Source organism: Nomascus leucogenys, chromosome 1a, assembly GCF_006542625.1.
Source record: "Nomascus leucogenys isolate Asia chromosome 1a, Asia_NLE_v1, whole genome shotgun sequence".
In the NCBI taxonomy this organism is placed as follows: Eukaryota; Metazoa; Chordata; class Mammalia; order Primates; family Hylobatidae; genus Nomascus; species Nomascus leucogenys.
Genome location: NC_044381.1, coordinates 80,123,321 through 80,135,351, shown reverse-complemented (window position 1 = coordinate 80,135,351; position 12,031 = coordinate 80,123,321). Strand labels below are relative to the sequence as shown.

At 40.0% G+C, this 12,031-nt stretch overlaps 1 protein-coding gene across 1 annotated transcript in view; it reads right to left on the bottom strand.

Moving 5' to 3' along the window:
• The window catches only part of RHOJ (ras homolog family member J), a 90,243-nt gene extending 78,549 nt beyond the window's left edge, over nucleotides 1-11,694 (bottom strand). Inside the window, exon 1 of the mRNA XM_030811859.1 lies at nucleotides 10,977-11,694. Within this exon, the coding sequence (XP_030667719.1) occupies nucleotides 10,977-11,154 (178 nt within the window). The 5' untranslated portion in view covers nucleotides 11,155-11,694. The remainder of the gene's footprint in view (nucleotides 1-10,976) is intronic.
• Between the last annotated feature and the right edge of the window lie 337 nt (nucleotides 11,695-12,031).

Sequence of the window (12,031 nt, the reverse complement as noted above, 5' to 3'; positions counted from 1 at the left end):
TAAAATAATTTCAACATAGAAAATTATCCTGAGTGTCCACATAAGATGCTAACTTCAGTGTAGTGCACTGGTTAAGACTGAGACTCTTGGATGTCATTCATTCATTCATTCATTCATTCAACAAACAGTTCTGGGTGGCTATATTATATTGTAGGCTCATTCCCGGGTATGGAGGACATAAAAGTAAACAAGACAGAAAGGGCCCTGCCTTCAGGAATTGTATATTCTAGGGGGAGACAAGCCATGGAAAATTAAATAAACAAAGAAAATTATAATGACAGAGGAGATAAATAGGTTTTGAAAGGTGGACCAACTTAATCAGAGTGGGCCCCCTTTGCGGAGCTGATAGTTTTGAATCCCAATTCTGCTATTTCTTTGCTGAGTGACGTTGGACATGTCACTTCTCTGAGCTTCGGTTTTCTTATCTGTGGAATGAGGATACTTACTACCTAGAGATAACGTGAAGCTCAAGCAAGATAACAAAGGCAACACAGGGCTGGACATACAGTAAATACTCAGCTACTTAATGTTAGATAATTAAGTAACTTGCTGCAAAAAGATCAGGAATCATTCTGTTCATTGTGGTGCATTCTGCTCAGGCCATGCAGAGTGTTGTTTCTCTCTTGTTGGCAATCTGGATCCAGTTGATTTACCAGTTTGTATTAAAACAGCTGGAGAGACTAAAGGAAGGCTTGGTCCCCGTTTAGTAAGAGTGATTGTAAACTGGCTGTCCAGATAAGGGTGGCTGAGTTCCGGTTACAAAATATCTGCCTCTCCCCACATTTATGCATCTCTCCTTCAGGAAGACCTAAGTAGAGGTCTTTTTGGACTCAGGGAACTTGTACTGTAAGAGGTTTTCTGTTTTTGTTTTCTTCCCTTTTCCCCAAATGTTAGGTCAAAGCATGAAGAAGAACAGAAGGATTTGCAGAGAGGAAACAGATGTTTACTGTTCATTTCATAATCACAAGGCTGGATGAATGTGGAACAACAAATCATAGCTTCCAAAACACAACTGCATCAAAACCACCCCAAAGATCCCAGGCTCTTTCCTGTTTTTTAAAGACTCCTTTGCCTCTTCCCATGAGGGCAGGTGCTCTCTAATTTCCCTCAGTGACCCCTCTGAAGGTCTTACAGTCATGTTGATTATTTATTTCACTGGCAGAGTGATTCACACATATGTAGCTTTACAGATTATGCCCAAGCTCAAGGCTTTTCCTCCAGCAGCTGGTACTTGTCTACCCGTGGCTGCCCTTGGGTAAGTAAGGTTAGTCTCCTTACTGCTATGCATCAGAATTCCCACTTGCCTCTAGTCTGACTCCCTGAGGCTTCTCCTCCCACCCTGCACCAGCCCTCTCCCAATACTTTCTGTTCTTAGCCTTCTGTATTCTCCTTCTTCCAGGAGCTCTCTATGTCCCCACCACAGGTACAGATCTTTTTTGAGAGCACCCTGGTTCCTCACTTAGGAATTTGCTAGCTGTTTCCAAGAGGCACTAAAGGCCTTTTCTGTTTGGCACAATCTGCTGGAAACTCCCAAGTCAAGAAATTTTACATGCATATCTGTTTTTAAATTGCTTTTTACTGATGGATGGTTGACTATAGAATTGCTCCTTTTGGCTTGATTCATAGGCACCATTACAGCATAAAGAAGGGTTTTCTGAACCTACTAAGTCACATTAGCTGAAACTATATACATTTGTGATATCTAAATGGGTTTGAACTCTAAAACAGCAGTGTCACAAGTTCTACTTAATTAGAAATGTCTACGAAGCTTATTGACGTTCATATTCACAGCTCTGTCTCTAAATGGGTCTGGTGTAGAAGCCCTTATATGGACCAAAGAATCTGCATTTTTAACAAGTAAGCTTTTCTTATGACAAGAAGAAAAGCTTATATTTCCCAGGCAAGTTTGGGAAATATAGGTACGTCATATGTAGTGGAATAAATAGGGAGTTAAATATGGTGCTAAGGCAGTTGATATGTTTATCTGTGCGTATTGTATTTGGTATAAGCAATTTCAACTTAATGACTATGGTGAAGATGACTAAGTGTCTATTAAAGTCTGTTTGTCCCTTCTTTGGGCACATAGCTGGCCTTTCTTGTGATAATGTGTGGCCTACAGTTTAAGTTCTCTCCAGTGAAATGTGAACAGAAGTGATGCATGCCACCTGTCAGCCTGGCCCATACCACCACTCCCTACCCTTACTCCTCCATAGTCTTTCATCTTCTAATGTCTAGATACAGAGCACCACAAAGCCCTAGATGATGGCAGGGTAACAAGATGGAAAAATGTAGATCCCTGAATGACAACATGGAACAGAACTATCTCACCAACCTGAAGACCTGCCAAGGTCTCTTATCTGACCAAAAGCAGGATTCTACCCAGCAATCCTATTACTGGGTATATATCCAAAAGAAAATAAATCATTATGCCAAAAAGACACATGAACTTACATGTTCATTGCAGTATTATTCACAACGGCAAAGACATGGAATCAACATAGATGCCCATCATTGGTGGATTGGATAAAGAAAATGTGGTACATATACAATACGGAATCCTATGTAGCCAGAAAAAAGAATGAAATCATGTCTTTTGCAGCAACATGGATGCAGCTGGAGGCCATTATCCTAAGCAAAGTAACATAGAAACAGAAAACCAAATACTACATTAGTTCTCACTTATAAGTGGGAGGTAAACACTGGGTACACATGGACAGGAAGATGGCACCAATAGATACTGGGGACCACTAGTTGGGAAGGGAAGGAAGAGGGCGAGGGTCAGAAAACTAACTATTGGGTATTGTACTCACCACCTGGGTGACAAGATCATTCATATCCTAAATGTCAGCATCATGCAATATACCCAGCTAACAAACCTGCACATGTACCCTCTAAATCTAAAATACATGTTGTAATTATGTAAGAAAATAGGATTGTAATAGTTTGAACCCTTATATATTTTGGCCTATTTGTTACACATCTTAGCTTACCTAGTAGTATGGTGCCATCATTACAAAAACCTGAAAATACATGTGCTGTTGGCTTAGCTGTTAGGTGGCAGATGGTGACAAAACAGAGCAGGTTGGAAAGATGATCTGTGTTATACTGTGGCAAAACATTTTGTAAAACTATTGTCTGTGAAACCTGGAAGGTAAAGCTACTTCCCACTGAGTCCATAGTACTCTATGAAGAGACCGGAAAATGACAGAATGTTTGTATGTATTAATTGTTATTTTACGTATTTAGCAAGGTGTTATAAGAAAGGGAGGAGATGAATTGGTTGTTTTTAAAGCTGAGATTGATAGAACACAGATTTTCATGGGTTCAAAGAGTTAGAAAATGATTGTTTCTGGATTCCATTAATAGATGACACTATCAGGATTGTCATCAGAATTCTATTATTGCAATGTGTCTCCCATTCTTCCCTTTCTTAAAGGGAGTTTGAATGTTTTGATTATCCCATTCCTGTTCCACCATTGCACAGGGCAAATGGTGTATATGGGTAGATAATTTGTCTTTTATTGGATCACAAGGAGTCACATTTAGATCAAATGAACAGAATCATGCATCACTTAACAGATGCTGGTCTTTGACACAGTTGCAGTGCCAGAATGCAACTCTAGGTGGTCCTTCTGGGGAAAAGAGTGAGTTTTTTTTACATGTGGGAAAAAATGTGCAAGGATATTTGGTGGCCACAGAGTCTGATACAGGCAGAGATTGCTAGCTTCCATCAAAATCCATTCTTCCCTCTTTTGGGCACATAGAGGGGCTTTCCCCCCAGCCTCCTTTACAGTGAGGCGTGGCCTTGTGACTAAATAAACTCCTATGCAGTGTGATTGAAAATGAAGTTTGTCACTTCCAGGCCTAGCCCATAAAACTTTCCATTCAAGTTTCTCCATGCTCTTTCTCATTAGGCTGTGTGGATGCAGATAACTGAAATCCTAGGGGATGTCAGAGTTACCAGATGTGAGAAGCCTGAGACCTTAAATGACCACATAGAAGAAAGCAGCCCTACTGACTTGAATACCTGCTCAAGAGCATCACATGAGCAAGGAATACCTTGCCATTGAGTTAATCCCTTACATGTTTGGGTTTACTTGTTAATAGCAGGTCCTAACTAACAGTGGCTCTTTTATTGTTATTAGCTATATACTGCTTATATTGTTTACTATTCCATGGCCTCCACTTACCCCATTACAAGAAATTTAGCCTTGAGGGAAATAGAGTAGTATCTTTGTGCCAGGAATTGTTCGTCAGGAAAGTTGAGAAAATGATAGCATCTTATGATAAAGAAGGGTTGGCTATTTGGTACAAGGTACAAAAATACAGTTAGATGGAATAAAATCTAGTATTCAGTAGAACAACAGAGTGACTATAGTTAACAATAATTTATTGTATATTTCAAAATAACTAGAAGAGTAGATTTAGAATGTTCCCAACACAAAGTAATGATAGATGTTTGAGGTTATGGATATACCAGTTACCCAGATTTAATCATTACCCATTATATGCCTATGTCAAAACATCATGTATACTCTATAAGTAAATAAGAACAACCATTAATGTATCCATAATTTTTTTTTAGAGATGAAGTCTTGCTCTGTTGCCCTGGTCATAGTGCAGTTGCAAGATCATGGCTCCTTATAACTTTAAACTTCTAGGCTCAAGGGATCCTTGTGCATTGGCTTCCCAAAGCACTGGGATTACAGATATGAGAGACTCTCAGGTGTCTTCAGAAAGAGCAAAAGAGAAACTTCTGAATAAATTTTCCCAAATGAGCAGAACTATGTCACAACCTTTTATAAACCTGGGACTTTATTTTTATTCACTATTTATTATAATTATGTTATTTTTTTCCCCTGTGGGTTGGACCTGTTTCCCACCCCCTGCTCTGGCCATTAAGGTTATGACTGTCTACTTCGGGCTGATCACCATTTAACTAAGTGGAAAAAGTTAGAACTGACCTTCAGCTTTCTGTAAAAACAACTTCCTTTTACATCTCAATCAGCTGATAGAATAACTGGATTTCTCTTCTTTCCATGAATTGTGTTAATTTCCTGCATAGGCAGCCTGGGTTTGCAAATAGTGGCTTCATGTGGTTTTCCAAATTTGATGGCTTTCAACAAAGAAGCTCTAGGAGGGTGGGTGATAGAAGAAATATTCACAGACAAAATAATACAGAGGATGGTGGAAATGGTGAACATCATAAAGAGGTTTCAGCTGGAATGAGCTTATTTTACACACCTATGTACCCCGACATATAAACCATGTACTCAATCTAACTCAACATACAATCTAAATTCAAAATGGAGCTCTTATCCTTAGGCTATATGTCAAGTGAAACATTAATCAGTAAGAATATTTTACCAGTGAGGGGTCTGCTACAAAACTCAAAACTAAAGATAGGATGGGGAAAGAAATGCAGTTCTTCCACGGTAAGCTGTGAAAGCTCTAAAGATTGTTAGGACACATTGATTCATCCCTGGAAGGGAGTAAGGAGCAGAGCCCAGGGTTGTTTCTTAGGCACACTTGTAATAAACAAGAGTGACTTTTCCCACCTTCATCCTACTGCTCCTACCCTTTAGACCTAGCCGTCAGCCAAACTTAGGGTTACTCTGAAATATGCTCTGTATGTTAGAACCAGAGGAGTTTGAGTGAGGCACCCAAAATGTATGTCAGCTTTTGAATATAATGTAAATGAAGGAATCCCAAGTGATATTTACACATTATATAGTTAAGCTATTCAGTAGATGTGACACTGGCCACTTAGGTCAAGAAAATTCAGTGCTGGCTGGGTGTGGTGGCTCACACCTGTAATCCCAGCACTTTAGGAGGCTGAGGTGGGCAGATCACGAGGTCAAGAGATCAAGACCATCCTGGCCAACACGGTGAAATCCCGTCTCTACTAAAAATAGAAAAAAATTAGCTGGGCGTGGTGGCACATGCCTATAGTCCCAGCTACTTGGGAGGCTAAGGCAGGAGAATCGCTTGAACCTGGGAGGCAGAGGTTACAGTGAGCTGACTGCACGCCAGCCTGGCGACAGAGCGAGACCCCATCTCACAAAAAAAAAAAAAAAAAAAAGAAAAAAAAGAAAATTCAATGCTATTTACAATTACAGTGGGGATAAAATGATTATTTAAAATTTGAATAAAATAGTTCAGAAATGAATAAATGTGATAAACATTTTTGTATGTTCATTCCTAAAGAGATATCTATTGGACAAGCAATTTGTTCATTTATTCATCAAAGTTTTAATGGACCAGAAACTATCTAAGTGTTGGAAGGACTAAGATTGCGAAGACATAGTAATTCATTTATTCAGTTGAGAATAATCTGAGTTGAGAGTCTGTTGAGAGTCTATAACATGTGGGACTTTGTTTTTTGAAGCTGGAGATAGCAAATACATATATAATATCAGGTAGTATTAACTATTATAATGAAAGATGTGGCAAGATAGGTTAAAGAGAGAGTGTGTGTGTGGTGTGTGTGTGTGCAAGCACACATGCATTAAATAATGTGGTCAATTGAAGCTATGGGGGATCTAGCGGAATAGTATGAGACTGGGGAAAAAGCAAGTACAAACTCTTCAAGGGAAGGAGTTGGGTGTGCTTGAGGAATAGCAAGATGGTGAGTGTGGCTACAGCAAAAACACTGACGAGGAGAGTGTTAAGAGATGAGATTGGAGAGATAACAGTGACTGAGTCATGGAGTGCATCATATACAACATAATATAGGGTTGGGTCTGAGTGTTTAGGGAAGTGATTGGAGAAGTTGGGGTTTTGGACAGTCCCTCTGCCAGCTATGTGGAGAATTGATGATAGGGGGCAAGATTGGAAGTAGGGAGTTGGGAATTGATTATAGTAGTTTGGATGAGAGATGATGGTGGCTTGGACAAGAGTGAAGGCAACGAAGATGGTGATAAGTGATCAGGTTTGGGATGCATTTTGAATGTTGAGCTGATTGGTAGGAGGAAGGGATGATAACTAATGGTTTGAATGGAAAGGGAGGGGAATGTTGTCAAAGGAAGAAAGGAGTCAATACCAAAGTTTTTGTTTTCAGAAACTGGGTGGAAAAGAGTGGTCATGTACTTACATGGGGAAGCCTAGGGGAAGAGTAGATTGGAGAAGTTAAAAAATTCAGTTTGGACAAGTTAAGAATGAGATGCCCATTAGATATTCAAATAGTTGGATATATGAATCTGAGTCTCAGAGGGTTTTGATGGTGTAGCTACAAGTTTTGGCATTATCAGGATATGAATGATGTTTAAAGTTACAAAACTAGATACAATCAAGCATACCCTAAGTGTAAATAAAGAAGAGGACCCAGGGACTGAACACCGAGGTTTCAGTGTTTCCCAACGTTTGGTGGTTGGGAAGAGAGAGGGGAGATGGCATTGGAGATGGAGAAAGATTTGCTGTTGAGTGGAAACAAAACCAGGAGAATGTGGCATCCCAGAAACCAAGCCAAGAAAATGTTTTAGGAAGGAGGGTAATGAACCATAAAAAAAGCTTCCAAGAGATCAAGAGGAGGACTAGAATTGACTATTGGATTTCACAGGACGTGAAAGACACAGCTCCTTTCCCTTAAGGGGTTTCCAGCACAGCAGAGATGGGAAAATAAGGAAGCATATAAATTGTTATACAATAGTGGAAGATCCTAGAGATGTAAACAAATTTGTGAAACTGGATTGGAGATGGAACAGGGAATTATTCTTGGGGAGTCAAGGAAAGCTACACGGAGCAGATGTGCTTTTGGATTTTGGTAGGTAGGAGGTAGGGATACATCAGAATTCATAGAACTTTAAAAATTGTTTTTTGTAGCTGGTTGTTGATTTTTCCTGCAAAAATAAACTCATTCAAAAAAATTTTGCATAGTTTTTACTCATGCAAAACTGATATTTCCCCTCCCAATTTAATATCCCATTACTATTACCTCATATAGACATATTTGTTAATTATCAATAAACACGGTAACTATTTTATGAAGAAAATACATACACTCCATCCTACCTCACTCTTCTAAAGGATACTCTTGTAATTACATTTTTCCTTCATGTAGTCTTTATCTTTTAATTACATTTTCATTCCTTTTCCTGGCTGTATGGAAGTATCGAGACTGTATTCTTAATAGCTACCATGTACCTAACTCTTACATGAGGCACTGTTCTAAGAACTTTACATATGTTAATCACTTTGTTCTCACACACAATTCTAATACATTAATTGTCCCTGTTTCTCATTTGTGATAACTGAGGCACAGAGAGGTTAAGTAAATTGCTCAAGGCCACAGAGTAAATGACAGAGCCAGTATTAGAACCGGGCTATCTGACTTCAGAGATCACCATCTTGCACAGTAGGTTGTATTTCCATCCTTATTATTTTATCTCTACTTTTCTGGGTTGGGCAGTTATTAGTAAAAAGTCTTCAATGGATAGGCTCTCTATGACTTAAACTATAGCTTCTAAAGTCTCAGCACTCAACTGCAGGTTGTCATTTTAAAGTAGGCCAGTAGGACCCAGGAACTAGATACTGGATCCAAATGGAGAAGAGGGCATTTAGTTCTTTTACAATTGATTGTAGATTCTCATGTGACTGCCTAAGGATTTATGTTCAACCAGATCATATATCAGGAGAGTGCTGGTAAAAGGAACTCAAGTCTTTGTGGTGGAGAAGATCCCCCTGCTTATAGAAATGACCACTTCTGGTTGGGCGTGGTGGCTCACGCCTGTAATCCCAGCACGTTAGGAGCCTGAGGCAGGCGGAACACGAGGTAAGGAGTTCAAGACCAGCCTGGCCAGCATGGTGAAACCCTGTCTCTACTAAAAATACAAAAATTAGCCAGGCATGGTGGCGTGTGCTTGTAGTCCCAGCTACTCAGGAGGCTGAGGCAGGAGAATCGCTTGAACCCAGGAGGTGGAAGTTGCAGTGAGCTGAGATCATGCCACTGCACTCCAGCCTGGGCGACAGAGCAAGACTCTGTCTCAAAAAAAAAAAAAAGAAAAAAAGAGAAATGACCACTTCATTACAGTCCTAGATATGTGGCTCATGTGTCCATTCTCTTTTTAACCTTACTGAAACCACATGAGATGATTATATACTTAAAGAGGTACAAAGTGTACATCAAAGTAACCATGTTTAGGAATGCTTACTATGTGCAAAGTATTGCTCTGAGTATAGTGGCTGTGATTTCTTGGGAGCTAAAATAATAGACTAGCCAAAATCTTTAAGATGCTTTAATGCTCAACAATAGTAAGTGTGTACATAACTAAAATATAAAATTATTGGAGCCTAGTGGAATCTAGCTGTGGTTCAGCCTTTGTTTGATTTCTAGTGTAGATTTTTTATAGGCTGACTTGATTCTCTTTTTTCCTGGATACCATAGTGTAACTGGCTCCCTGAATACATGGGGATTTGGATACATAATTTTCATAGGCATTTGAAGCCCCTCCCTTTAGATTTTCAGTTCCACCTTTGATTTAAAAGTTTTCGAAATAAAGTAGCCACTTTCCCTTTCTTGGCAGAAAGAAGGTGTAGAATAAATAACTTTTGCTAAGATGCTTTCAGGAGAAGAATCTGAGGAACTTTCTCAAGGCGCAGACCCTCAAATTTTATAATTAGTTTTTTTCTCAAGATGAAAGTCAACCTGTTCTTCTCTTTATTCTGTTCTCATTAAAATGTTCTTCTCTGGGCATAGTTATTGTATTTTCAGAAAGGCTTAAGTGAGCCAGCATTAAAATTTGCTCTTAATTTCTACAAATATAGAAAAACCTGCTGGGAAATGGATACTGTATTCACTGCGGTTCTCTCCCTGTCTGCTGTGTAACATTTTTGTACATCATGTAAGTGTAGGGGGAAGCAGTGACTTAGGTGATGGCTTAGTTCTGGAAAAGAAGCTACTTTCTATAGAAGGAGGATTTCAAATGGCCACATTGCCAAGCAGACACTCATGCTGGTTTCCTGTGGGCCATTTCCCCTTCGTTGAACCTGACCCAAAGCCAAAATGAAGGAGGAGAAATTTTCCATTCACGAGGTCTCAGATCTCTGATAAAGATCACTGTGATAAAAAGTTATAAAATGTAGGCTACTATAAGCTTGAAGAATTTCATCAACTTGCTTTTGATAAACTTAATAAAATTTGTTTTGGAAATTAAGAAAAAAAGTAAGAATCAAAATGGAAAAATTTAGATAATGCTATCACCGAGACAAGTACACCTACAAATTTTAGCACACTCAAAAAATGAAAGGTCCCCTGCAAGTTGTGACTACAATGTCTTAACTGCCATGCTTTAAAATATTTTATGTGCATTTTGTCCTTTCAGGACATACTTTAAAATGATTCAGATTTTATTTGTATTTTTACTTTTAAAAACATGTTAAACATTTTTCTTTTAAGATACAGATTGCTTAAAGGATATTTAAAACCTTTTAAAAACTCTCCCCCAATCTATGACCCCAGGAAAACAAAACTATAGTATTATAGCACCAATTGTTATAGAAAAAACGAGTGTTTTATTAATCTTAGCATTTTCATTTATAAATGGCATGAGGTGAATACGCAAAGAGCGGCAAGAACAATCCTTTCACCATTTGTGTGTCTAGTGGTGATTCTTTTTTTTTTGGCAGAAAAGAATTGTGATGCAATTCCACTGCATTTAAAAACGTTCACAGTAAAATTTTAATGAATGTTGAGGCAAATGTTGAGTAAAAGCTCTGGCCCCCAAATCTAGAGGGCACGTCAGAGTATTTTCCTGGCGTTACCCATTCGCTTTAAGGGGGAAAAGTGTTACCATACAAATTGATGCACAAATTGTTCTACCAACAGTCAAGTCCTGGGTTGTACGCTACGCTAAGCTCCCTGGTTACTGCAAGGCCCGCACCCGATACTGACATTAGAAATGAGCCAGGCCCCTCTGAACTTAAGGTATCGCCCCCTGCATCGTTTGTCTGGATGCAGAGAGTTTCCCACTTTTTCTTACCTGCATAGTGGTCAAACACAGTGGGCACGTATTCCTCTGGGAAGGCGTCGTTGGCGTAGCTCATGAGCAGGCAGGTTTTCCCCACAGCACCGTCCCCCACCACCACACACTTCAACATCTTCTTCTCGTCGTTGCCCCTGCAGCCGCAGCTGCTGTCAGTTCCCTCTTTGCAGTTCATTCTTGCGGCTCCAGCTGCTGGGGACTCCTGCTGCTATTGCTTCTCCTGCTTCTTCCAAAGCACATGAAGCGGCGGAAAGCCAGTGCCAGGCTTGAGTTTACTCTGTCTGACTTTGGGTACCTTGGATCATACAGACATGTCCGAGGCTGGGATATGCCCTGTTGCTTACCATGCTGGTAAAGAAAGGTAACACACACTTGAGGGAGTTATGAAAAGGGTCTGCCCCTTTCCGCTCTCAGTGTGACTTAAGAAACCCTCATTTTCACAGAATTCGAGGGGCTTCCTAACAGCCTAGAAATTTCAGCAGCCTGAGGGTTTTACTCTGCTCTCCCCGTCTCTAGCCTGGCAAAAGACACAGTGGAATTTTGCTAAATCTTTCTCATTTTCTAAGTCACATCTAACATGGAGGAGAGCTGGGCTTTTTAATGGAGTTTTTTCCCCTTGCTTCCTCCAGCTTGCCGAGTGTCAGGAAATCATGGGTTTCCTGCTGCATTCCATATTAGGATCAGTGGGCTGAGGAAGGCTGCAACAATGGGAGCTCTGTGTGTGTGTGTTTGTACTTCTGGGGAACGATGCCAGGACATGGAGTGGGAAAACACTAGGGGTCCCACTGCAGACTCAAGCTGTCAGACTTCCTGTTTCTTCCCCTGCTTGTGAGGCTGTTCGCTTGTGGCTGGCTGGGAAGAAGCTGACTAGAGGATGGAAACCGGGGATTAACTGCCTGCCACAGAAACAGGGGGAATGGTTAGAGTGAGCAGAGAGAACCACACCAGCAGTCCTAGGATAACATATGACATCACTCTTCACTGAGTCACTAGTTAGAAGCTCTGCAAACTAAAAACGAGCAGTTCTTTACTTACTTAAATGAGAAACTTTA